General features: G+C 41.4%; 1 protein-coding gene and 1 long non-coding RNA gene across 5 annotated transcripts in view; one reads left to right on the top strand and one right to left on the bottom strand.

The window, feature by feature from the left end:
- Positions 1 to 27,861, top strand: part of LOC309349480 — a 37,196-nt gene that overhangs the window by 9,195 nt on the left and 140 nt on the right. Inside the window, exons 4-8 of one of the 2 annotated variants that reach the window (XR_014159943.1) lie at positions 268 to 382; positions 4,653 to 4,724; positions 6,171 to 6,259; positions 13,205 to 13,246; positions 24,880 to 24,967. This is a non-coding gene — a long non-coding RNA (uncharacterized lncRNA). The remainder of the gene's footprint in view (positions 1 to 267; positions 383 to 4,652; positions 4,725 to 6,170; positions 6,260 to 13,204; positions 13,247 to 24,879; positions 24,968 to 27,861) is intronic. The other variant, XR_014159942.1, reaches the window with a different exon arrangement.
- ASB5 (ankyrin repeat and SOCS box containing 5) lies at positions 57 to 27,674 on the bottom strand. 3 transcript variants are annotated; one of them, XM_081875466.1, is made up of 7 exons: positions 27,345 to 27,674; positions 7,742 to 7,821; positions 6,451 to 6,558; positions 5,945 to 6,095; positions 5,713 to 5,847; positions 2,127 to 2,318; positions 57 to 380 (listed from the first exon to the last, which is right to left on the bottom strand). In XM_081875466.1, exons 1-7 carry the CDS (start codon positions 27,538 to 27,540, stop codon positions 253 to 255), a joined length of 990 nt encoding a protein of 329 aa, XP_081731592.1. In that variant the 5' UTR covers positions 27,541 to 27,674; the 3' UTR covers positions 57 to 252. The 3 variants fall into 3 exon arrangements, with proteins under 3 accessions (XP_081731592.1, XP_081731593.1, XP_081731594.1); XM_081875467.1 differs by lacking the exon at positions 27,345 to 27,674 and adding an exon at positions 18,654 to 19,028; XM_081875468.1 differs by lacking the exon at positions 27,345 to 27,674 and adding an exon at positions 10,361 to 10,511.

The raw sequence follows: 27,861 nt of genomic DNA, 5'->3' as shown, positions 1-27,861 counted from the left end.
GGTAGAATTAAATGAAGTGGCTGATCAGTGAACACTACATTAAAGTGTACAGCAAATTTCAAGAGTATTAGCAAATTCTATTTTATTTAATTATATTAGCCCCTCTCCATCAGGTTGCTCAAGGAATCCCAAATATCACTGGATTATAATGTAGCTTCAGTTGTGAGATATATATCAACAGTTTTTCACATGAAACATATAGTAAAATACTTGGCTGCTTTTTTTTCAAGTTTTGAAAAATTAGTCACTACTTTATCTATACTGCAGGAACTCTTTCAACATGGTTGGCAACTGGAGCTGCGGTATAAGATGCAACCTGGCTTTTCCTATGTAGTTTCGGATACGTAGCCGACACAGTTGGCAAAGAGAACATGGAGTAGCTGTAAGTAGATAAAAAGAAAAAGAAATTGTGGCAATTCACTACTTCAATAATTTGCAATCTGTTAATTATATTACAACCTACAATGGAAGCCTTTGGGAACCTGGTACCCCCCAGATATTTTAACTTAAATTTCTCAACAGCCCCAGGCTGGGGATGGTGGGAGCTGCAATCCAAAAATCTGGGGGTCACCAGGTTGACAAAAGTTGTTCTATGGTATGCCCAAACTCACAGTTGACTAGCATAACATTAAAAAGCATAAATATGTCAACTGAATATTTGAAGTGCCCTCCGTTTTTACCAACATATGTTTTGTCATTTTGCAGTACAGTTTTCTATAAAAAGCACTGAGGCATTTAATTAAGTAATAATATAAGGTATTTGAATGTGAAAGTTCAGCAGCACACTTAAAATGTTTTGTAACAGAAGAGTCAGTTCCATGAGAGGAAAAGAATGGCAGTTTTTCCATGAAATGAAAATCTGAGACTTATCTGAGACCTAAAAAATGTCCTAGACATGAAAACCACTCTAGTTCAGAGCTGCTCAAGGTAGCCCAGTATCAATGTGACTACAGGAAGAAGTTAAGAAGCTGTCTCATCTCAAATCAAATGTGTTGCTCTCCCCTTGGCAACAGACAGCACCAAAATAGAGGGAAAATAAAAACGGAGTCTCTGAAGAATTCACCCAAAGCTCAGTAGCAGTGGGGAAAGAGAGGAAGGAACCTTTCTTCACCAGACAAGATGCCTGTCAATGTTAACAAGTGTTTAGCAGAACTTCCTTCTCCATTTTCTTGGAACCATTCTTTCCCTAAAAAAAATGGATAAGGAAATTCTGTTTTCACAGGGAGGGGAGTTCAATGCAATTTTTCATAGAGTGGGAGTTGGCTCAGCTTGCTGGAGAATAACAAATAAATTTCTTTCTTCTGAGCTTCTAGTTAATGCATGTGTTACTACAAACCACATGAGGGCACTGTTACTTGCTAGCAGACTCTAAGATAACTTCCCCTCTAAAAGCTGAGCCATTTTGCTTCTCTCCCAACTTGCTGAGACAAGATGTCTGCACTCTCTCTCTCTCTGTCATCTCTACTTCCTGCATAAATAAAGCCTTTGAACTCCAGAAACGGTAAGTGATCTTTCCAATCTAATTCCCCACGCTGCAAACCTTCCTAACATATCTTACTTACAGAGGAGGCATTGAGGGTCTTTTGTTAAAACTATAAAATAAGCCATGGTCAGCACCCAAGTGCACCTCTCTACCCCTGCAGCAGTTCTCAGTATCTCAGCAGCTTCTTGACTCAGAATGGGAGAGAACTTCAATTTGGTTCACATTTAAAGGCAAACCTTTCACAGGTGCCATAGGAGGTACTGGTGGGCACCTCCCACTTGCGGGTGCTACATTGGCAATGCCTGTTTTACAGATTTGAAGATGTTTTATTATGGTTGCAATTATTCAGGAGGAGCTTATCACTTCCCTCCTCATCCTTGATTAGAATGGAAATGCCCCCCCCCCCATGCAGGTATACCTTTTCAATGGCTGTGGGGGTGGGATTTCTATTCCAATCATGTTTTCCAAAATGGGGGATATTGCTGTCCCTTCAAATTTATGGCAATTAGTTTTATTTGGTTGTTGCTGTCATTTGCTCTGGTACTCACTGTTTCCAGAAATTATACATAGCTTTCCCCTAAAAGTGCCAAATCCAAATTTTCAAGTCATGGTTACTACTCTGATATAAACATATCCCCTTTACCTTCTTGTAGAAGCAATACAGTTTCCACCAGACTCCGTGGAGTAGCTACATCTACAGGTCGTTCAAACTCTGTATTTTTGGCATTTATGTCTGCCCCAAACTCAAGAAGTACATTTGCTATTTCAGCACTAGACTGCTTTGCAGCTGCATGTAGTGGAGTTTCCAAAAACTTTCCTTTCTGTACATTAGCACCTATAGATTTAGAACAGGAAAAATAGGAATATATATTGATTAATGAGGAATTTATATTAATTAAATCAAAGCCAAATCACAATGTCTAAATTCTTGTTCTCAAAAATTAGATTCTTACTCCAAACACTGGAACCAAATACTTTATATAAAAGTATTGCTAAGGTTGTCAACAATTTTCTTAATTTTGTTGTATATTCCCTATATCTGTTAAGGATAATGGATTGTAGTGCATACTTAGCTAGGGATGAGTAAAACCCTCCAGAAATTATTTGGGAGTAATCATGAAGATTAATGACTGGCAAAAGGTGCTCCAAGTAAGTAGCATAGCAGATATATTTTGTGCTAACGGTGGTTTTGGAATTGTCTTCAAGTTTAGATCCTTGTATAACACATGACAATAATCCAATACTGGCACAAATAATTCTGGATTATTTTGGACAGGCCATAGCTGGTGCACCAACTTTAGCTGTCTAAAGCAGGCATAGGCAACCTCGGCCTTCCACATGTTTTGGGACTACAATTCCCATCATCCCTGACCACTGGTCCTGTTAGCTAGGGATCATGGGAGTTGTAGTCCCAAAACATCTGGAGGGCCGAGGTTGCCTATGCCTGGTCTAAAGGTGCTTTATGCCACCAAGGCTATTTAAATTTGCATAGAAAGCACCAGATCTAATAGCATTCTCATACTTTGAAACTAATGCTTCAGAAGGGAGTATGAGCCTCCCCAGAACAGGCCAAACACCCTCACGAAGTCTTTGTCCTATCAGGATTGAATTTCAGTTTATTGGCAGTCATCCAATCCATTACCATTCCCAGGCACCCTTTCACATGAAATCAGATTATACAAAGTTGGCAGGGATATCAACTGCTTGACACAATAGGCTATGGAATTAAAATGCTATTTTATTTGTGTTAAGAGAAAATTGTTTCCAAGGCTCAATAAACAATAACATTACTCTAAACAGTGCTTAGTCCTCATTTGTTTATAATCTCTTCCGGTTTTATGCCCCGAGTTGAAGACAAGTTGGCAATGACCTGGGAGTGGGCAACAAGAATAATTAAGAGTCTGGAAGACAAGGTGAGAAAGGGGATACCACAGGCTTACTTTCAGCTATGTGATGTGGATGCTGATGTTGTCATCCTCACATTATAAAAGATCAGTGTGACTTCTGAGATTTGCTGAAGATGGAACTCAATCTTTAAATGAATGCAAAGCTGAATTGTCATCATTTGAATTATCCTATATAGTGCATATAATGCAGGCTAGTTATGGATATTGTATATTCCTATTCCTAGAGAATTTTAAATTAATTGGCTCTAGATTAACATCTTCATCTTAAAACCAGGTTGTTTAAAATAAATACAATGTAAGTACGGTAAGTGAGAAGAAGGAGCAAATGACACTTAATGTAATTATTGTGGGTGCGTCATGATTTTAGCTAAACAAATTTTTACTAATCGTCTTGGTTCAGTTGGAATTCTATACATGACCCAAAATTATATGTATAATTTGACTCTGCTCTGGACCATAAGCGGATCCTTGTGATGGACAAGGAAAGGCCCTGTCTGTGTATGAGTCAACAATAATTCCAGCACATGCTAATCATAAGCAAGAGGTTGCGCCATGACCCAATTAATTCCAGAATCCAGGATCTAATCTAATGCAACATACCCTTAATTCAGCAAAAAAACAAACAAAACCCACTGAGAATAAATGATTATCAGCTGGAAAGCATAACATGTCCTTCCTAATTAAATTAACTAATCCTTTTGCCCATCTGGAGAAATCCAAGTCCATTCTCTATTTTGCAAGGTGGAGGCACATTGTTAACAAACTGAGGTCATTGGGGCAAGAATATTCCATTTACATTTCTTAAGAATGTCAATGCTCACCCCCTTCTTTGTCAACAGGAAATGTAGCCTTGGATGTCCTAAGAATTGTTCACTCATGTACTTTGCTGCTAAACAAGTCCAAGCCTTATGTGAAAAGCTCCTTTTGCATTCAGGGTTTGGCAGTAAGAAGATTTTTCTCTCTCCTCCCCCCCCCCCCATAACTGGGTGCACATGGCATCCCCCAACTTGTTCATTTTATTGGGAGGCTGTTCCACATCAATATTTTCTAAGATGCACTACTCCTGTCCTGGTATGTGGAAGTGTGCTGCTTCTTTCATTCATTTAGGCTTTAGCTAGGTTGTGTCCTTACCTCTACCTGCTCCATGCTTCCTTGTCTCCAATCCATGTTTGTTAGTTTGTTTTTGGAATTAGTCAGGACCCTTTACAGAGAGGTACCAGCCAGTATCTTACTAAAGGGGAATGTTTTGCTGTCTTTAACAGGGTTCCTTCTTGTCATAACAAGAATTCCAGAAGCTGGAGCATTACCATCTTATTCCTTTCTCACTGGGACAGGTAACAACAACAATCTCAACCTTGTGACTTGTATTTCCTCCAGTCTAACTCCAACCTGGCTCTCATGAGACAAAAAAACTGCTATTTTACATATACAGTTGTACCTTGGTTTTCAAACAGCTTAGTTCTCGAATGTTTTGGCTCCCGAACGCCGCAAACCCGGAAGTGACTGTTCCTGTTTGCAAACTATTTTTGGAAGCTGAATGTCCGACGGGGCTACTGCAGCTTCTGATAGGCTGCAAGAGCTTCCTGCAGCCAATCAGAAGGTGCACTTTAGTTTCCGAACGTTTTGTAATTCAAACAGATTTCCGGAACGGATTCCGTTTGACTTCCAAAGTATGACTGTAACCTTTTCTAATCCCTGGGACTTTCCCTCTCCACATAGCAAGGCTGTGTCTTTAAAAACTGTTAGATGAATATCTATTCCTTTCCTTCTGTCTCTATAACATCATTTAAGTAAATGTTCCAGGCAACATGTGGCTGGGCTCACATGTTTATGCTTTATTAACCTATTATATTCTGTACTTTTCTGTAGTGGCATTTCAAGTCACAAAGCTGCTTTTGCTGCTATTTATTTGTTTTACGTTGGCATGTTGTCATCTTTAAACCTTTACTCATTTTAAAATAAACTGTGGTGTGTCTATTGTTGGCTCCTCAGAGCAAGCAGACTAGGATGGTCCATACTAAATCCCTCAAATTTTGCAAGGTTATAAAAGTCAATGTAATTCTGTCTGTGCACACACAGTCATCTCCAGTAAATATCTCAAGATAGATGACCTCAAGATTATCCTTTTAGGAAAATGCATGTGTTAGGATATGTGTACATTTGAATGTTTACACTTGCACCCTAGCAGCTAAGGTAGCAAAACAAGGTGGTCAGATCAAATGTGCTAGTTCATTCATAGCAATACAAGACACTATGCATTACCGTGAAACTCTGGTCCAGTTTAAGAAGCAAAGTAAAAATATATTAATTAACCTTATGTACCTGAATGCAGAAGCTTGTGTACACATTGTTTCTGCTGTGAAATGCAAGCCACGTATAGAGGTGTTCCCAGGTGAGGAATATCTTGGTCAACATCTATGCCCCGAGAGATCAGCAGTTCTAGACAGTCACTATGACCTAGTGAAAAGAGAGTGCAATTCATCTCTCAAACTAGGAATTGGATTTACAATGCCTGATATAGTTTTTGATTCATTCAGCTAGTCTCTTTTCTTACCTCTGCTAGCTGCTTCGTGAGTTGGAGAAGGGAGGCATGTCTCCCACTGAGCTTTGGCACCATACTCCAGTAGAAGCTCTACGCAAGATGCACTTCCTCTTGAACATGCATTGAATAAGGGTGTCACTCCATCAATTGTTGTAGCATTCACCTAAAGTATTGGATATTGCTATGAGTAGAACTAAAATACTTGTTTACATATTATATTCCTGCTTTGGGAATATAGGTTGTCTCCCCCCTCCTCCCCCCTCAAACGATGAAAAATCAGGAGAATGAAAGAGTTGGCAACATGCAGATGATAAGAAAGGAACAGAGGTAGGAAACTTGTATACCACCTTGTAATGATGTTCAGTAAAATTTGCCATTGAAAGCATTGAATGCCACCTGAGAGTCTTCCAGCCACAATATACATACAGTACATTGATATAAGTGCAAGATCTACAGCAGGCTATTCTTATGTTCTTACATACAGAAGAAAATCCTTTTATTTAGAATATAATACTTGCATTTGCTCCTGCTTCAAGAAGAATTCTTGCACATCCTACGTGATCTCCTAGGCATGCTTCATGTAGTGGAGTCACTTGATCAATGGTCAGAGCATTTACATTGTATCCCTAAACAGGAAAAGAACTAACAGCTGTAAGCCAGTTTGTCCAAGTGACAGAATATTATAGGCAAAATATACTTTACTTAGCCAGCATAAGGTCTAAAATCAAAGGGTGAAATCTAATTGGTGCCCCCTCGTGCTCACAGAAGGGTTTTTGACCCAGCAGACACTTCCATTAGTAATTTTTACCACCTCCCACCCAGCTCTGGGGTTCAACAGCTCCTAATTTTGGGTGGATTCTGGGGTCTGCAAATATTGCCTCCCCTCTCCTTCCATTCGTAAAGCCCACCCAAAATATTTTTAAAGTTTTTAAATTGTTAATCCAAACAAATGTTTTAGAGAAAACAGTGTTATAAACTGACTGGAGTAGTTACAGTAACTTTCCTGGCTTGGGATGGCTTGGGAAGCTGCAAGCTATGAAGTTTAAAAAGTTCCCTCACTACTTTATACAGAGAGAAGGAAAGGAGGGGAAAAGATACTGTTCACTTTTCCATTTTCTAGAATGCCTCTCCCTGATATATAGCTATAAAATGCTACAGTTAGGGCTGGTACTAGCTCCAAACCTGATTCCTAGGGCCTCTCCACCTAGTTTTTCATATTAGAAGGTGCAGTTGTAAATACTGGAAGTTTTGATTTCCCAGGTCCTAATTTATATGTTAAGGCTTGCCTTCTTAGCTCATACAAGCTATTGGCAAGCCTCTTTTTCTGGCAAGTACCCCTACATGCGTAATCATGAAGGTGATTGTGGAATACAACCTAAATCCCACGCAGATTAATCATTAATTTCAATGGATATATTCTGAGTAGAACTAGTGGTAAATACCAACTGATATAGTTGGCACTCCATGTGGATTGATGGCATTAGGATCTATGTATATAAAAAGGGAAGGATTATTTCCACCTGCAATCTCAGCAGATGGGAGATGTGGTTTATGTCTTGTTATACTTTGACCCATATGCTCATACTAAATTAATTCTCTTGGTGGAAGAAGTGGGTTGATAGTGGGATTTATACATTAGAGCAGTTAATAAGATTGGATGGAGATTTTTTGTCATTTACAATTTTGCTGTTTAGCTATCTCTTACCTGCTAGTTCAGAATGTCAGTAATTTTCATATTAAAACACTGGATTGTAACAAAGAATGGGGGAGGGGAAACGTACTGTGATTGAAATACTTTAACATTTTTACCTGTGCAATTAAAGTTTTCAGAGAAAGGAGGCGTCCCTGACTTGCTGCATCATGCAGTGGTGAGCGATCTGCCCAAGAACCTGTGGAACAATAAATACCACCATATAGTTTAAATTACAAAAATGGATATGTTTTAATTCATATAAAATAATAAACTGATGATCAATTTTATCTTTAGACAACCCCAATCCTACATAATTCCTATTTAAATATAAACCCCATCCTTCAGTTTAAATATTAAATTAATTATTTTGTAAATGTAGAAAAAGATGATAAATTTAAAAAAAAATTCACACGATCCCACCTGAAAATAGGGAACAGGATCTGGCCACTTCCTTCACCACCAACCCATAGGCCACTTTGACCATGATGTTGGGTGACCCAGCTTCAAAAGGAAAGAAATGGGAGTGCACTCAGTGTCTGCTCCCAATTCTTTCCTTTCCTCCTTTGCATCCAGAATGCAAAAGAAGATCCCTTCCAAAAGGCACTTGCAGTCAGCACAACTCCTGTTGGGATCAGCTGCACTTGGGAGTTCTGGGGTTTGCAAACCCATTTTTGGCAGCGTTCTCAAGTGTGATATCCTGAGTGGAAGCAATCCTAGGGGTTTGCAATTGGTGCCAAATGTAAAAGGCACCAGATGCAAGCTTCACTTGCAAAGGAAGCTAAATCTAATTTCCCCCATCCCTAGCACATAGTTAATTGAGAACAAGTCTTACTGAGATCAATGGGACTTTCTTGAGTGTTAACACATTAGAATGGAAATGCAAGTTGACTAGTCAGAAGGTGGCTTGAAATATCTATAATCCAGTGTTGCTTCCAGATGGAGATTGCAACTCTTTGCTCTGCCTTGCAGAAATAGTGCTTTGTTTTGTAGTTTTAGGATGCTGCAGAAAGTAAGCAATTTCAACAGCAAAATGTAGGGTCCACCTTAATATAGGACCCAAATATGGTATTCATATGATGATAACAAAAAAGTTGCCAAAAGTTAACATGAGAACTCTGGTGACCACCCATTGCATTGAACAGGTCTCTTCTGAGGTACATGGATGTCCTGATACAATTTATGAAAGTTATCCTAAATCCACCTTTACTTTATGCTAGAAAAGCAATCAGCACTTAAAAAATCCTAATCAATATGTATATCTGACAATCACAAAACAAGAAGAAAATGTTGCTCTTCTTGCAACAAATTATTAGCGGCTGCTGTTTACAACCACACTGACGCATCCTCACTGCAGAGAATTCCTCTCTCTCTTGTGCCAATTTGTTTTACTGCCAAACTGAGCTGCCGCCCTAAGACTTTGTTAAGAGCTGCTGCACTGGGAAATGGTAGCAAGCATATAAAGTACCTTATTAACATCTCTCTAGCATTTTGAACTTTGGATAAGGAAAAGATCCCAGATGCTAACTTCACAGGTTTTTTTAAAAAAATCTGAATCCAGCATTGCAGTTGCAGTTCCACAAATCATATTTATCCTTATCTATGCTACATCTACTATCTAATCCTGTGCCTCTTTTTACATGTGTTCACTTGTGCTATGCAGAAAAATGCCTGCACATTTCATTGCCGCAGTGACGCGATTTTATTTTTCCCATGGTGCTGGAAAATAACCCAAGTCCTGCTTTCCACCAAGCATTCAGGGTATCTCTGCCCACTACTGTTCACATCAGGGTGTACATTGCAACATTCCATGGGTGAAAATGGAAACACACTTATGTACATGTTAACATCCCTATTTCTGTTTAAGAGGGTGTTTTGTCTTAAACTGGATCTAGTTCTTAAAGAACAGTGGAAGGAAATCAGTGGCTCCCCAAAGATTATTGGAGTGCCTACTTCCAAAATTTCCAGACAGCATGATCAGTGATTAGGGTTGATGGGTGTTGATGTCCTGTAACATGTTGAGAGCCACTGGTTCCCCACCCCTGTTATTATCTGTTTGGGTGGTTTGGAAGGAAGTAGTCCACTGGAGTTTTGCGTCTCTGTGTATATGTATAAATGCACTAGTCAAGAAGCATCTCCCTCCCTCCAAGACAGCTAACTTCTAAAGATTATTATGGAAATGATAATGAAACCTGAAGTGCTCTTGAGCACGCTAATAACATTTTTAAAAGCCACTCTCAAAGGGAAAAATGGGTTCATTGAGTTTCCTTCCTGGCTAAGTTGGAGTGTATGAAACTCAGCAACCTGTCTTGGCTGGTAGTGACTTTTTGTGATTGGTTCTACTGCAGACAGACTTGTAGATTGTAATAAGACTACTGGTATACACTATGTATATTTATTTTAGAGAATTGTTGCATGTTTTTCAGTGACCTTCTGCTCTCATAGCTTTCCCATTTTTTGTAATGGAGATGGGATTGGGTACCCAGCTGTCTCAAATAAAAAATATACCTTTTAGAAAGGCAGTTGCAAAAATACTCTTTATTCAAAAACAATCTCCCTATGATTCTTTTCTCTCTGACTGAAGTGCAAACTACTTCAAGTTATATTTAGACTCTGCATTCCAAGCCAGCTGGTATCTAATTTACTGGAGTATACAGTTCTGTAATACTGCAGAGATAAGGCGAAGAATTATAACGAACAGTCAAGTACAAAGAATGATTTAGAAATGTATACAGTACCTAAATCTCCATCTCCCCATGGCATTTCCAGCCAATCGCAATTATAAATCCGGCTCATGTTAAACAAGGAAATAAAACTCTTCCTTTTGCTGCTGCCTATTAATACACTTCAGCCATTTTAGAAGGAGCTCTGCACTCATTATAATATGAACTTTCACCTGTAAAGCCTCTGCAGTAAACAGATATCCAAAGCCCTGAGTTTAGGAATAAGTCAGCTTTCGTTGCTCCATAGAAACACAGTGCATGAAATAATTCATAGTTTAAATATAATAATGCATAGTTTAAATAAAGTATAATTGTTGTTTCATTTTATAATAGATAATGTGATGTAGAATTCTGTCTGGATACAAATCAAAACATCCACTATAAATTGGTCAGGTGCTTTTCAGGAAGACAATTTCTTAGCTTCAGCTCAATAGGAAGAATTGTAATCTGCCTCACAGGATTGTTGTGGGAGCAAATGTAATAAAAGCTGCAAGTCATTTTACAAGTTAAACGTGTAATAAAAAAAATATCATTTTCATTATGAATATGGATTGTTTCCAGTGGGTCTGAATCAAAAATCAAATGAAGCTTTGTGTAATAAATTATGCCAAGCATAGTCTATATGAGCTGCTTCCTGTCATATCCATAGATATTTATATATAATAAAAAGTTTATCCACATGACCCCTATATTTAAAGTTATAAGACAATTAGTTTTATGCACACATTTGGCAAAAGCAGGTATTGTGGAAGACCTAAGTTAATATGCTATAGAATTATATGTTTCTCTTTCGTTAGCCATGCTAGAAGGGAAACCCAACATGTAAGATCAGCTTTTATTTATTTTATTTATTTCATATTTATATAGTTTGATTGTAAAATAATCTCAAAGTGGTTTACAAAAAAACAACGAAAAAAATCAATAAGAAGAATTCACAGCAATAAATCAAGACTTTAGAAAGGTTAAAGTAACAATAAACTAAAAACAGATTAAAACCTGCCACAACTTTCTAAATATCTGGGTTGGCTTAACTAAACAAAAATATTTTTAGAGGACCTTCCTCAAAGGCGCCTGCCTGATGTCAATAGGCATGGAGTTCCAAAGTGTAGGTGCTGCCACACTAAAAGACTGAGTTCTTACAAATGTGAAAATCGGTATTATGTGGCACTTGTAACAGTGCCAGTTCTGCTGATCGAAGCAGTCAAGTAGATGCATATGGGATCTTGTCTGCAGAGACATTCCATCTCCATTTACACTGATACAAGATGGGATTTTGTAGACATGGCCTGTTTACCCCCATGCTGCCGTTGTCCTCAGAAATGTGGGTGAATGATTGGCGGCCCAGCAGGAACTGTGTGAGGATGTTGATGCTTCCTTAAGGAAAGGGTGAGAGGGCCGCTAAGCTTAATGGACCCAGAAGTGATGGGTAAGGAATTTGTAAGGGGAGGATATGGGGACAACAATACCTAAGATTTGAGAGAAACAGAAATATTTTTTTCTCGTTAGCAAGCATTTGCCCATCTGCAGCAGAGAGAGCAGGGGCTGTATTAATTCAGTGGTAGAGTCCTTGCTTTGTGGACAGAAAGTCTCAAATTCAGTCCCTGGCATTTTCTGGCAGCAGTGGGAAGGACTCCAGTCTGATACCCTGGAGAGCTACTGCCTTTGAGTGTAGTAGGAGACTATCCAGAACTAGATGGAAGACTGCAAGGCTGTTTCCTGTTCCCATACACCTTTCCCCCATTCAGGAGCCATGTTAAAGTTATTGCACAATGCTCCTTATAATCTCAGCATGTGAAATTCCAATCAAATTGTCCCAAATTAAAGATATACCACATGATTATGAATATCTCCTCTCATCTTTCCTTTTCACCATGACAACAGACATGATCTAGCAAATAGAAGTACTTTTAAAACCAATTTATTTCTGTTGGAGAGAGACAAGCATATGCTTGCCTTTTCCAACAAAATCAGTAGGAATTGGCGTCGTATATATCTTATACAGAGCTTTAAAAAGTACCCTAATTAGTTTGAAGGCGAAAGGAGCTTGAGAGATCTAGAAAATGTAAAATATATTGTACAAGATAATATAGTGCATAAAAGTATACAGGTCTATTCAGAAGCCAGGCCTAATGGGACTTATTTCTAGAAACTGCAGCATAAATGTGCATTGCAAGTAATCAGATAAATAGCACCATTACTATTTTAATATTTATTATGTATGATTATAATAGATAATTAGTTCTATGAATATCCTAATGCTCACATGCCAATCTTTCCACTGACACATGCCAATCCATTCAGGATTTTGGGATCTGCCACCTTAACCATGAGCAATAAAGCCAAGCTCCACAGGATGTGACAGATCTGTAGTCATATCTCCCATTGTTTCTATTCTTAACTTAAATTACTGGCTGAGGGCTCGAATTTGAATTTGAGCAATGGTACTGAAGGAGTGATGCTTAAACTTTCTGCACAGTTTTCCCAACCTAAATTACACCCCATTGAGTAGCTATTAGTTTTGTTGCAAAAGAAAAATGCAGGGACCTCTATCTGCCACCCTGTGAAGTTTTGGGATATGTTTTTGATCAGGAAATCCAGACTAGGAGGATGATTGAATCCTGTTTTCTCAACGCTGCTGCTCCAGAACATCAGCTAGTGTTTAAAGATTTGTTGGGAGATATGATGGCCATGAATCTCTGTGTCTCAAGTATTTTGACCCACTGAAGTGGGCTGGTTAATGGATTTATACAGAAACAAACTTGTAATTAATATTAATAGCAAATGATATCTGCAACGCTCCTTGTTTAAACTGACAAGTTTTAAGTGACATACCTGTATCATTCCTCTTCCTCTGACTAGAAGTATTAGCTTGATCTACTCCGTGAAGCACTGAAAAGCTAAGTATGTTCAATTGAGATTTATTTACATTGGAGGGATTAAAGCATGTGTTTAAGTGAACAGTTTAAGTCGATGGTGCTTAAAAGTAATTTGTGTCATATAACCATATAAATGCTGTATGTTAGTACAGTCCCATGGACTGCAAGAAGATCAAACCGATCCATTCTTAAGGAAATCAGCCCTGAGTGCTCACTGGAAGGACAGATCCTGAAACTGAGGCTCCAATACTTTGGCCACCTCATGAGAAGAGAAGACTCCCTGGAAAAGACCCTGATGTTGGGAAAGATGGAGGGTGTTATGTAGTGAAGTTTCACCCTGGGCCAGCAGGGGGATACTGTATATAGTTTTCACTCAGGTCTGTCGATAGTTTTCACTCAGGTCCGCGTCAGTTATTTTAGGCGGGAACTCTGGGCTGTTGTTGCTACAATGTTGACTGCCGGCTGCCTATAAAAGCAGGCCGGCTGAGCTGTTTGCAGTCAGTTCTATTCCAGCTTATGAAATAAAGAGCTACTTGGAGAAATCGCTGTGTCGTCTGCTATGTCAACCCACAACTTAACACTGGCGACGAAGGTGGGATCGATGGACATCAGAGCACAGCCAGATGCGGCCAGCCTCTGAACTGAGCTGAATCACTGAGCTGAATCACAGAGCAAAATCACTGAGTGAAAACTATCGACAGACCTGAGTGAAAGTTGGGGGCACCTCGGTAGTGTCCAAGTCCCCAACCCTGTGCCTAAGCTGGTCTATGTGCCGTCGCCACAAGCGTCCGTCTTCGAGTGCCACCTGGTACGAGCGAGGTCCAGTGACTCCCACTACTCTGGCTGGCCCCTTTCACGGCCGGACTTTTATGGTAGTGGTGGACGCCTATTCCAAATGGCTGGAGGTCGCCCTGATGCCCTCCCCCACTACCGAAGCTGTCATCCGGGTGCTGCGAGGCCTGTTTGCAACGCATGGGTGTCCTGATGTCCTTGTCTCTGACAACGGACCGCAGTTCACGTCAGGCACGTTTGAGCGGTATCTTTTGGGACTGGGCATCCGCCATGCCCTAACGGCACCCTTTCATCCATCCAGCAACGGGCAAGCGGAAAGAATGGTGCGCTCGGCAAAAGAGGCACTGGCGCGCCTGGACCGGGGAGACTGGCATGAGCGGGTCGCCGAATACTTGTTCGTGCAACACATCACCCCTCATGCGGCCACAGGGCGGAGTCCTGCTGAACTGCTTATGGGCCGCCGCCTCAGGTCACCGCTCGACCGGCTACACCCGGACTTTGCCGTGGCTGAACCCCCAGGCTGTGCCAACGCACCACGGTCATTTGTCCCAGGAAACCAGGTCTTTGCCCGGAACTATGTGGGGGACATTCCTTGGGTGCCAGCCACAGTAGTGGGAGTCACTGGACCTCGCTCGTACCAGGTGGCACTCAAAGACGGACGCTTGTGGCGACGGCACATAGACCAGCTTAGGCGCAGGGTTGGGGACTTGGACACTACCGAGGTGCCCCCAACTGCGCTTGCGGCTCCAGAAGAGACACGTACAGATGGCGAGGCCCCACCTACACCTCCCTCGCAAACTGCCAGCGTGGAGCCGAACCGAGCCGCTTCAGAGGGTCTGCCAGACTTACCACAGACTCAGACCACTCCACTTGCGGAGGCTCCACCCACAGCAGCGGATCCAGGGGAGTTGGTTCCAACGCCACCTAGGGTCGCACCACAGCCTCAGCAAGAACTGTGTGGCCCTCCGGACTTGGCTACCAGTCCCCGGCGGTCTGGCAGAGTTCCCAAGCGCCCAACTTATTTAAAGGACTATGTTGTTGGACAGGTATCACTGTTGGTCTAAGTATGGGAAATGTAACCGATATGCTTTTGTGCCTAACTGAACCATTACGCGTAGTGCTGTATATAAGGAAACCATTACGATTGTAACTAACGCCTTATCTTGGTGGGGAGGGGTGTTATGTAGTGAAGTTTCACCCTGGGCCAGCAGGGGGATACTGTATATAGTTTTCACTCAGGTCTGTCGATAGTTTTCACTCAGGTCCGCGTCAGTTATTTTAGGCGGGAACTCTGGGCTGTTGTTGCTACAATGTTGACTGCCGGCTGCCTATAAAAGCAGGCCGGCTGAGCTGTTTGCAGTCAGTTCTATTCCAGCTTATGAAATAAAGAGCTACTTGGAGAAATCGCTGTGTCGTCTGCTATGTCAACCCACAACTTAACAGAGGGCACAAGGAGAAGGGGACGACAGAGGACAAGATGGTTGAACAGTGTTCTCGAAGCTACCAACATCAGTTTGACTAAACTGCGGGAGGTAGTGGAAGACAGAAGTGCCTGGCGTGCTCTGGTCCATGGGGTCACGAAGAGTCGGACACGACTAAATGACTAAACAACAACAACGTTAGTGCAAACAGGTATAGAGGTTGGATCGACTTAAAAGGGCGTGGACTACTGAAAAGAGACCAAATTTTCAGCAAGAACGATGTTCATCTGTGCCTGCTGATACAACAGACTCACAGGGAAAGTGAATGACATGGGAGGGTTAGGGGGAGGGGGGAAATATCACGAGAGAAAGGGTTAAATTGCCCCTTCTACAGTATTGCAGGGACGCGGGTGGCACTGTGGTCTAAACCACTGAGCACTGGTGGAGGAAGAGGAGTGCGGGGGGGGCACCCCGCCCCTGGCAGCGTGATCCTGGCAGGGTGCCATCATGGCTGCCCCCCCACCCGTGCTGGGCGCCACACCCCCGCAAGCAGTGCACCCAGCCCCCAGGACATGTGCCACGCCCCTACAGGCAGTGTGCCCCGCCCCCAGGATGCACTCCAGCCCCGCCCCCGCCTGCTCTGCGACCCCCCAGTGCCAGAGCATGAAGCTCCACCACTTCCACTGAGCCTCTTGGGCTTGCCGATCAGAAGGTCGGCAGTTTGAATCCCCAGGACAGGGTGAGCTCCTGTTGCTCGGTCCCAGCTTCCGCCAAGCTAGCAGTTCAAAAGCATGCCAAAAAAGAGGGGTGCAAGTAGATAAATAGGTACCGCTCCGGTGGGAAGGTAAACGGCGTTTCCGGGCACTGCTCTGGTTTCAGTGTTCCATTGCGTCAGAAGCGGCTTAGTCATGCTGGCCACATGACCCAGAAAAACTATCTGTGGACAAACGCTGGCTCCCTCGGCCTGCGACTGGACTTAACTGTCAGGGGTCCTTTACCTTTTTCTTACAGTACTGCTGTTTAGGTCTATTTCCTACTCCTCCTACATAATTTCTTTCAAAAGGAGTCTAACACCAAGGTATTCCGACAGCATTCATATGTCACATGCTCTGATCCCACAGTCTATGTGGTTTGGATCAGGATTTTGTTCTGTGCACACAACTCCCTCCTTCTCTAACACATCCAGCCTAATGTAGCACATTCTGGCTTGACAAAACAGATTCTTATTGTTGTCTGAACCAGCAAACTAGAGGTGATTCCTCCAAATGAAGATTGTCAATTGTATTTTGCAAACTTGGTTTGGTGAGGAAATAGGAATGAAGCAGGCATGTTCTTCTTCCCAGTGCTCCAGACAACAACTGGAGGGTTCAAGTATGTGGTATCTGAAAGCAGCCACAGTGCATTACATACCAAAGGGTCTGCTCTGAGTGTGACTAACATTGGATTTTGCCTGGTGCCTTAAAATGATCATCTTAATATGAGTTTCAGATTATTAAACTCCAGAATGCAAAATGTTATTGAATCTGACCTTTCGAAGCTGGTAATGCATAAACTACAAGAATTAGGCTTGTTTGTTTATTTTAAGCCTATATTATCTTACATAGATATCCTCTTATAGATAATATATCCCATCTGTTGGAAAAGGCTTGGCACTCACTGGATGTTTGTAGAGCACTAAAGGTGTATATTGCTAGGATAAAATACATAAACACCCTGTTTATATCTACGCAGGGGGAAAGTCTCATCCACTTTGCCTAGATGGATCAGGGTGTGTATCAATATGATACTCTTAAATTACCCCATCCAGTTAATTTAACACCCCATTCTACCAGGTCTGCAGCAACCACAGCCGCCTTTTCTACAAATTGCTCCATTGTTAGAAAAGTGTAGGGCAGCTACCTGGGCTTCTCCTAACACGTTCACGAGGCATTGCAAAATGGACTTATTTGCCTCTGTGAAGGCTGCCTTTGGCAGTTTTCCAACAGGCGTTTATGCCTTAATTTGCTGCAGTTGAGACCCGCTCCAATTGGGAAAGCTGTGGTATGTCCCAGCCTAGTGGCCTCATGATAAATAGTATGACTGGCACTTCCCTTTACCTGTGGATAGTAGTGCCACAAGTGGTGGGGGTATTGCAATGTTAGAGGATGGAAAGCTACCACTGGTGGTAAAAAGCAGAATGCACCCACTGGATCCAAAGACCCATAGATCCCTGACGTGCCTGATCCTAGGCTGGTGAAGGGGGAAATTGTGAAGTTACCTGCTCCCCACATTCCACCATGGTTTGCACAATCTGATGGGGCTTTGGATGTGGTGATAGATCTGTCACAACATTCCTCCCTTCCCCTCAGACTCCAGGTAGGATTGTTCTGCCCATGACTAGTAACACCTGGGGGCAGGGAAAATGGCATGGAGGAAATGGGTAAAAACCTTCTCCTCTGTGCCACAGTCCAGATCTGAATCAGAGCCTCCATGGCAGCTGTTGTTTTTTTAGGGGGGGGGGATTCCAAGCCCAGAATTCTGGGTTGTGGTTAGTTAGCATCACATCTAGTTTGACCCTAAGCTGGAACCAATTCTCTAATAAATGAATCTATATATTTCAATAATGATTCCAAAGTGGAACCCAATCCAGAAATAAACTGATACTCAGGTGGAGGGGACCCAAGTTTATTGATTTTTGGTAGCATATAAATGACAGGAACTTATAACAAATTTCACAGCTCCTTTCATAGTTATTGTAAACTTATTTTGTATGCATCACAGTGCTTCTGAATGCAGGTGCACACAGACAGATGATATAATATTAACTAATATCTGCAGTATTTGCATGTCACATGTAGTTCTTCCAAGGTCTCCTGCCTTGTTTTCCTCCCCATGTATATTTACAATTTACATATAAGGTCACTCCAGCCCTTCAGATCTGTAAACGGTCCCTGGTACTTAGCAACACTGGCATTTGGTTTGCTGTATATTGAATGTGACTTCAACATCTGCAAAAGCATACCTCAGACAAAACATGCTGTAGCTAATTTCACACTAAAAGAAAACTAGATTAGAGCTGCGTCTATCTTTCTATTATAATACAATAGCACAAATTAATATTTACATTGAAATATTTAATTTAGGAAAACAGTCACGATATAAAATTGATGTTGCAAAAATGGTTCACATTAGAAAATTCTGGAGCCTCCATCGGCTTGTTGAAATGATTGCTGTACTGACCTTGACTGGTGAGAATACCCCAGCTAGCTTTTCGTTTCGCAGAACACTCCCCTATGCATTCTAGGCTTCTCTTTGAGAGATTCTGTTTAGTGCAGCTCCTCTGAACCGCAGTGTTTGTGGACATGATTTTAACGTTCTCTTCCCTCCTGCCAAAGCCTGCGTGTCATTAATGCAGATGCTCTTCCCTCTGGAATGTCCACAAAGTGCTAACTGCTATCGGCCCTCCTTGTCATTTTCTCACAAGCTGTCTGGTTGTACTTGCAGTAAAATAGCTACTACACCATCCTGCAATATTTACTAGCAGGACGGGCAGCTAGAGTGAGGGAAGGAAAGGATTGCATTGGCATGTTCTATTTATAAAACAAGAAAGAATCAGCTTAGCTGCAGCCTGGGTCTGTTTACACGAGTTAAAATGGAAGAGGGTGTTTGATTCCTCCCCCTTGCTTACACTTGTCCTAGAAAGAAAGACTTCCCTGGTTATATTGGTTCTCCATTTGTAAAGAGGGGGGAAAGGGCACAGTGGGGATCTGTCACCCAGAAATGTTTTGAAAGCAAGCTAACAACTGTAAAGCATTTTGCAAATTAAGTTATAAAGCAATTTTTGGCCATTTTGCAATGGGCAGAGTATTTTCAAGTTTCTACTGCAAAACTGAAATATTAATATTGTAATAGGCAAGGTTACTGAGCTGGTGATTGTAACCAGATCTAGGTGCTTTTGGAGGAAACAGATTTTCTAGATCCTTCAATCGGGGTTTCAGCCTGGTTTCGGCACAGAAACTGCTTTGGTCACCCTATATGATAATCACTGCTAGGAGAGAGACAGGGGAAATGTGTCCCTATTAATTTTTCTCGACCTCTCAGTGGCTTTTCATACCATTGACCATGTTATCCTTGTGGAGTTGCTGTCTGAGTTAGGGGTGAGTACCACCGCTTTGCGGTGGTTCTGGTCCTACTTGGATGGTCGTTTCCAGAGAGTGATGCTTGGGGAGTGCTCCTCAGCTCTGTGGAGCCTTCAGTGTGGGGTTCCTCGGGTTCAATTTTATCCCCTATGCTGTTCAACATCTACATGAAACCGCTAAGTAAGCTTATCAGGTGTGTTGGAGTACGTGGCCAGCAATATCCTGGTGACACGTAGCTCTATTTCTCCTTTCCATCTGCAGGTGTGGCAGTGGATGTGCTGGACCTTTTCTTGCCTTGGTAATGGACTGGATGAAAGCCAACAAACTGAAGCTCAATCCAGATAACACTGAAGCACTGTTAGTGGGCAGTTCCCTAGACTGGTTGGAAAGGAGGTTGCATGCTCTAGATGGGGTTACACTCCCTCTGAAGGAGTGAAGCTTAGGGGTACTCCTAGATCCTTTGCTGTCTTTTGAGGTTCAGGTGGCCTCAGTGGCACAGAGCTTAAGAAGGTGGCCCACTTGTGACCCTATCTGAACTGGGATAGCCTAACTTCTGTCATCTATGCTCTGGTAACCTCTAAGTTATAACGCATATATGTGGAGCTACCTCTGAAGATTCTTCAGAAACTTCAGCTGGTGCAGAATTTGGTGGTCAGGTTGCTGATTAATATTTTGGCCTTTTAAACATGTTGGGGGGCGTTATTGGTTTGCTTTTATTTTTGTTTTATTATGTATTTCATGTTCTCTTTTTGGGTTGTGAACCACCCTGTGATCTTCAGATGAAGGGCAGTATACACATTTAATAAATAATAATAACATTGTGAGATATAATAATGTTGATGATTTTATTATTTATACTCTGCTCATCTGGCTGGGTTTCCCCAGCCACAATTTATGGGGGAAAGGACTAAGCATTAGTAACAGTTGTAAAGAGCTATTAAACTACCTTCTCATGCGTTGACCCAAACAGGAGCATAAACTGTAAACGTTAGTAAACCAGAGCAAATACTCTTTTGGCATGGCACTAAATAACCTCCTTGTAGTGCTGGAAGAAAATCTTCATGAACAAGCAAACAGAAGAGACTAATCTGGGATAAAGTTACAACACAGATTAACCAGAGTAATGATCTTATTACAGTTGTGGTATCCCCAGTAAAAGAAGCTACTTATCTTGTGGTCCTGTTTAACTAACTTAAGCTTTTCTAGGTGCCAATGCATTTATGATTCCGGCCATAAACATTAGCAAATCTAGTGTTGTCTACACAGGATAGATTAAGGTGGGGAGTGGGACACTTGCACCTGGGGGCCAAATCGCAGATCTTGAAACTTTACATCAGGCATAGGCAAACTCGGCCCTCCAGATGTTTTGGGGACTACAACACCCATCATCCCTGACGACTGGTCCTTTTAGCTAGGGATGTTGGAAATTGTAGTCCCAAAACATCTGGAGGGCCGAGTTTGCCTATGCCTGCTTTACATTTTCTCCCCTTTCTGGCCCCTCTCTCAGCCCCCCTTTTCTCTGGCCTCATTCTCATTGCTGCTTTTTTCAACCAGATTTTTTTTTAATGGCATATTTTATTCATTCATTTTAAATTCTGCATACGTGTGCAGGAACATGCTTATTCTGGGAGATAGAAAAGCTGAAAGTATTTGATGAGAAAGGTGTTCAAAAGTCCGCTTACCTTTTCTGGTGGGCGGGCATTGTGGCCAGGCATCGGGCTCCACAGTGATCCGGCTGCGGGCAGAGATTGGCCCCTTCATTATCACTGCCCAGCTATGTCACCAGCACTGGGTGGGGCTGTGCCCAGGGGCAGCCCCGCTGACAAATCAGTGCTAGCTGTGGGCGTGGCCACAGGAAATTTAAACCGCAGCACGGCCAGGGGCCATTCAAGTCCTAGGCCTCCCCCTATTGGTGCTTTACCCTTAGCTGGTCTCCCGGCAGATGGGCAGGAGTCAATATATAGTCTGGCTTCACCCAATGCCTAAGCCAAACCACTCACATCTATAACTGATAAAGTTGTGGCCTATTCCAACCCATAAACCAAAATCCACTTGTCTGTGTGGGAACTGCGGGTCATGGGGCCTTGGCACTCAATCAATGATATGGCTTATGCCATACTTTGAACCACTCTCCTTCCCTATTGTGAGTGGTGGTGAGTGTCAGGTTGATTGTTTTACTACTCATTCGCTCTGGATTTTATTGGGGAGGGGGAGGATAAAAATGATGGACAGTAAAGGCCAGAAGGAACAACTGGGCTAGCCCATTCAGCTTCACTGAACCAGTCAACCTCTTGCCACATGCCTGCTCTCTGTCTTAGTTGGATGGTTTAGCAGATCCAGCTCCTATCTTAGCACACAGATCCTCAGACCTCCTACATGAATGAAAGGAGCCATCTCACATAACTACTGCTGAACAAAGCAGCAACAGCTACCAGATACAGACTATGGGGAAGGGTGTGTGTGTGTGTGTGTGTGTGTGTACATGTACATGTGAAAGAGAGATTATGGTCTGTCTGTGAGACAGAATGGATGAATGAGCATATATGAAAGGAAGGATGCAAACCTGCATGGGAAAAAGAAGGAAAGAGATCTGCTTTGCATAGATTTTGAGTTCTTTGCCATAATCTGAAAAAAGACCAGAAAGTATCTCAGCTTCTGTGTTTTCTAGAAGGCAATTAATTAATTTTTAATAATTTGTTGCATGCAAGGGCATTGTGGGTGCGGTTTAATGTGAACATTAGATTCATCTGCTTGAGTTATAAATGGAATTTTAGTTTTTCCTTTGTGACACCGTTGGAATCTGGATTGTGTAAGAATGATATGTGATGATGGCTTGATATCATGGATGAATGTATTGTTTGGTGGCAGGGAACAAGTAAACACATGGAACAGGTCTATACCTAGATTACACAGTGTTTTCACTTGTCTTCTGCCCATGAGTACAGGGCTCTACCCCAGCTACTGTCCTTTGAGACTGCCAGCAGGAATGTGATTTGCATATTGCCAAAAAGAGGATATATCACCTGAAAAAGGACAATAGTAAATATTTGCTTGTGTTTTTCATATGCTAATTTGTATTTATAGATGCAGATTCAGAATTATTTAATATAATTTAAAAAGAAATACAATTCATCTCACTATAATGAGAAAGACTGACTAGGTGGCCTGTCTGTTCAGTCTGCTGTCCAGGTGCTAATTGTTGATAGGGAACTTCAGGGTTCCCGCTTTCCCTTATGGTTATTTAATGTTAAACTGGTCTTGGACCAGAAAACCTTCAGAGAGAAGACTGCCCTCTGTAAAGTATGGCACATAGCTGCTTTACCTGTCAGGCTTTGCCCCTAGGACCCTCCCAGGTACTAAAGCATTATCTTTCAGGAATTGATGGCCCTAGACACTATGCGGTCAGAAGGCCTTGACCCTCTATGCAGCATATGCAATAGAATCCATGCCTACAAAAATGCCCAGTAAATCAGAGTAAGGAAGGGAGAAAGCAGCCTTGCATGAATACTACATTAGGGATGCACATAGTAAGAGATTTTATGGCTTTATCCACAAGTTCAAGATCTTAACAAGGGAAAGTCCACTTCAATGGGGAAAGTGGTAACCCCAACCATCCATATGAATGCAACTAACTCATTATACCTCAACAAATCTCTTTTTTAAAATATATTTTTATTGAAATTTTCAGTTATACATTTTCCACCATTAAATACCCACCATTATAATAATACATTCGTTGACTTCTCTTCTTCTCTTTCCATGGTTCTTTTCTTTTCATGGTTAATTTTCCCATTATTACTGCATATTCTGTTACAACCATTACAACCATTTAATTCCATCCCTCTTTTCATATTACCTCATCTTTTTATACTGTTGAATTTACCTTAATCCTGCTAGTGTTTTCACTTGTTTACAATTATTTCCCAAATATTCTACCAAGATTTTCCATTCCTCTTTGTAGACTCGATCTTCTTGTTCTCTTATTCTGCTGGTTAGGTATGCTAACCCTTATATTCCATCATTTTAAGTTGCCATTCCTCCTTCTTAGGGACCTCTCCCACCCTCCATTTTTGGGCTAACAAAATCTGAGCTGCTGTAGTTGCATACATAATTCCCCCCCACCCCCCGACTTCTGGGAACCTCCATGTGCACCATTCCTAAAAGGAATGCTTCTGGGTTTGGGGGGATGTTATTTTAAACCATTTTTTCAACTCATTATAATATCTCAACAAATCTCTGCGTATTAATCATTTGGTGGACATGTTTTTTAAGAAAAGAGCTCATGTAAAACCACAGTGCTCAACTGTTAACTACACAGCTTAAGAAAAATAAAATGCTAAATCCTGCTGTTTTTATATGTTGGGTACCGTGTGCCATATTCCTTTCATGACCACTAGAGCTCTATTATACCTAGAAAGCTAGGATGTTCCTATATAGTTTTTATTAATAGAACTATGATCTATCTGGAATGCGAGCTGAGAAAACATCTTGTACTATTTTTCCTCGCCCAACAACTGTTGTTGAGTGACATTATCAGTTGCAATTGTTAAACAGGGTAGTAGGAAAACATTACTTATCATTCCTAACTGTATGAATGCCATCAACCTCTTCAGATAACACATCAAGAAATATGAGCTTCTATGGAATTTCCAGAGCTTATGGGGACAATTCATAGGTATGACTAATAAAGGAGATGGGTGATATAGGTTGCAACCCTGTGTACAATTACCTGGGTATAAGTCTTATTGAACTCAATGAGGTTTACGTCTGTGCAAATCAACCTTTGCTTAGGAAGGGGGGGGGTCCCTGCCATTAACCCACAATTTCTTGTGTGGGTTTATGTCACAGTAATTATACATTACTCAGAAGTAACACCTGCTAAATTCCATGGGGATGGCTCCTTTGATACATTCACATAAGGTCATTGTTGTGGAGAGTCATCAGCCACTGTATTATGGGAGTTTTATCTCCACTCTGCACAAAAGGTATATATTTTGACATGCAATAGTAAATGACCATTTTGCGCATGTTCAAAGCACATATGACCATGCACATGCGCACCGCCATGAACCCGGAAGTGGCAGGAAAAATGTGTGTAATGGGGTAGGCTTAAACACGCTCTGCCACCACGCATGATGATCTGGAATACAACCTCTGTGCAAATCAGGGATTGCCTATATCTGCAGACCCCCAACTCCCAGCCTAGGGAGTCATTCCAGGAGAATGCCCAGTGCAGAGGTTCCCCATGCATGTACTAGAAAGAGGAAAATAACATAATACTCTTCCCCTTACCACGCAAATCATAATATCTATAATCTTAATTGCAGCTGGAGTGTTGTTTGGAAGAACTGCACTTAGATCCTTGCAACAATTCAATCAACTTACGGTAACCTCTTTTGTGTCCAAAGCAATGTTGTAAGTATTGCCTAAAATAAGGATGATTCATTCTGTTGAGGGTGTATTTTGAACCACAAGGGAGACAGAAACCTTCAGAATAACCTGGGGGAAAATTCCTTCCTGATTTGATAATGCTGTTGGGAATGTATCTAACTTCTAGCCATTCATTTCTATCAAAGGAAATACTCTTAGCACTTTAACACATACCCATCCCATCTAATTTCCTAATGCTAGTTGTTGCATTTATGTCTAGAATCTCTTCCAGTCGCTCCAAGCGAGTGTTTTTGGAATGATTCCCATGAAGACATGCATTAGAATTAGCCATTGTGTCAGCCATTCCCATAGGCTGGCACTGGAAAACGCTTTTCCATAAAACTAAACTTGGAAGACCAGCTTCCATACAATATGTACTCTTAATAGGATGCGTTTCAGAAGCACTCCATTGGAAGCAAACATGTGGCAATGTCACCTCAGAGAAAGAGAAAATACTCAATTACAGGGAAATGAAGTATAATATATCTCATTAAATAGTATCCCATCTGCATTCAGCTCAGTTTTAAAACAGTATGAGGCTTATGTTCTGGGTTGTTGTTTTTCTGATATCTTACTTATTTAATAATTACACTGTTTTATGATATACGACACCTTAAAATCTGATATGATGAAGGGTGGTATAAACATGTTTTAAATAAATGGGAAACTTTCTTCAAATCTCTAGCTGTCATTTCCTGTTAAGAGCATTTTTAAGCATTTGATATTTAAATCGACTTATATTTACATTAGTTTATATTGCGAACCTATTTTTAGTAGAACTACATTGCATTTAAATACATTGCAATAACAATATTTATACATGGAACAAATACAAGAGAGGCTCATGGATGTATTAGTGTCATGGATGGAGACATTCTGCACCCCTGCATACACTCATGAGGAAATACACCACATTGAAAATTAACTTCTTTCTTCAAACATAGTATTTGGGTCCATGATAGCTGGGACAACAACCTGTGAATTGGCATTAAACGATTCCCAATTGATAATTAAATATCACAAGCAGTTTGTAGGGAGAAGGCAGTTGCAGGCACTGGCAGAGGAAGAGTAGTGTGGGGGGAGCGCACCACCCCCGGCAGCACGATCCCAGTGGGGTGCCATAGTGGCTGCCCTCCCCGCCTGCACTGGGCACCATGCCCCCGCAGGCAGTGTGCCACGCCCCTGGGATGTGCACCAGCCCCGCCCCCACCTGCTCTCCGCCCCCTGGTGCCGGAGCATGAAGCTCCGCCACTGGTTGCAGGATTGTGTTAATAATTTGCTGGGTCAAGGGATGCCAAATGATTACTTCAGGCCTTGCCGCCAGATAAGAATCCTTCCTGGACTTGGACAATCCTTGGCACCAGCAACACCTCTGGCCCCTGCAATATCATGGGCAGAACTCCAAATCTTTAAACCTGGCTGCACCAAAGAATCAAGTGATCATAAATCTCAGAATGTAAAATCCCGTACCCATTTGTTTAGAAATGATGGCCTCCTTTGATACACATACTTCTGGGATTTTGAGTATAAAGAACTCAAAGCTGGCTAACAACACACAAATGCTGCAGTGCAGCCGCCGCTTACACATATAGACCACAATTGCATATTACTTAGAAGTGAATTGCTGAATGCTGAGGCCTAAGAAAAGCGAGCTCTTTATATGTTTAGCTTGTGACATATATATACTTTTTTGAACACATTTTCAAAAAATATCGCATCTTCATAATATAAATGTTTGAAATTTTATAAACCAGATAAAAATGGATTTTACTACTATCTTCAAAAATATTAAGAATCAGGTTCCACTCTATATTATAGCTTTGCATTAAAAGTTGGGTAGTGTTCTGGCACAAATAATCTTGGTAAACAAGGAGCTGTAGTTACCCTATGCAAGCATTATGAATGTCAGCCAGTACTTTATAGGCATTTTCCTTCCTCCATTTGATAAAAACAGAACCAGAGCAAATGAAGATTAATTTCACAATTTTAATTTACTATTTTAACATTTTACTCATGTTAGATTGAATCTGCTTTAAAGGTAATCATAAAACAGCCTATAGCTCAGTTGGTAGAACATGAAACTTTTAATCTCAGGGTAATGGGTTCAAGCCTCATGTTGGGCGACAGATTCCGCCATTGCAAGGGCTGGACTAGACAACTCTCATGGTCCCTTCCAACTTTACAATTCTGATTCTATGAAATACTATTCAGTGTGAAAATAAAGTGGGAAAATCTGGTCAGTAACAGGTTGCCTAAAGATTATGGAAAATTACAGATTAGTTTGCTTAAAGAAAAGACTTTTTATAAGTTAGCAGCTCAATAACAAGAAATGACAAAGGTGATAAAGGAAACAAAAGCGTACCTTGTTCTTGAGGAAGTCCATAAAACTCAGCAGCTATTCTTGCTGCTTCTTTACGGTTCCCTTTTACAATATAGAAATGGCTGAGTATTGCGAGGCTGATTTTCACAAAAAGCTTAAAGCAGAAAAGTGAAAGTATCGTGAAGTAGACATTGGATAGTTGTTGGGCAAAAGGACGATTTTCCTCTACGACAGTCATTGCTGCACAAGAGGCTTTGTCAGTGTTTAGATACAGCTCCGAAATATGTCGGTAAGATAGTATGGCTCCAGCCAGACACTCCTAGGGAACAGCTGGTGCTGAGGAAAGAAAATATCAGCTGGTCATGATGCTTGCAGCTCAAAATATGGGGATTATTTATACTGTACATAGCACTGAGTTCACTTGAGCTCCTGCTAGTGTGATGGTATTTCAGCTGGAGAAGAACACATATAAACAGTTTCAAACACTTTGAATATGACACTCCATACTAAAACAGTAGCTTCGTTCCACAGCTCACATATCTATTGTGTATAATCACAT

Source organism: Podarcis erhardii, assembly GCF_964252035.2.
Source record: "Podarcis erhardii genome assembly, chromosome: 9".
Lineage (NCBI taxonomy): Eukaryota > Metazoa > Chordata > Lepidosauria > Squamata > Lacertidae > Podarcis > Podarcis erhardii.
Note: the sequence above shows the minus strand (reverse complement) of the source record. Positions and strands in the feature narration are given on the sequence as shown.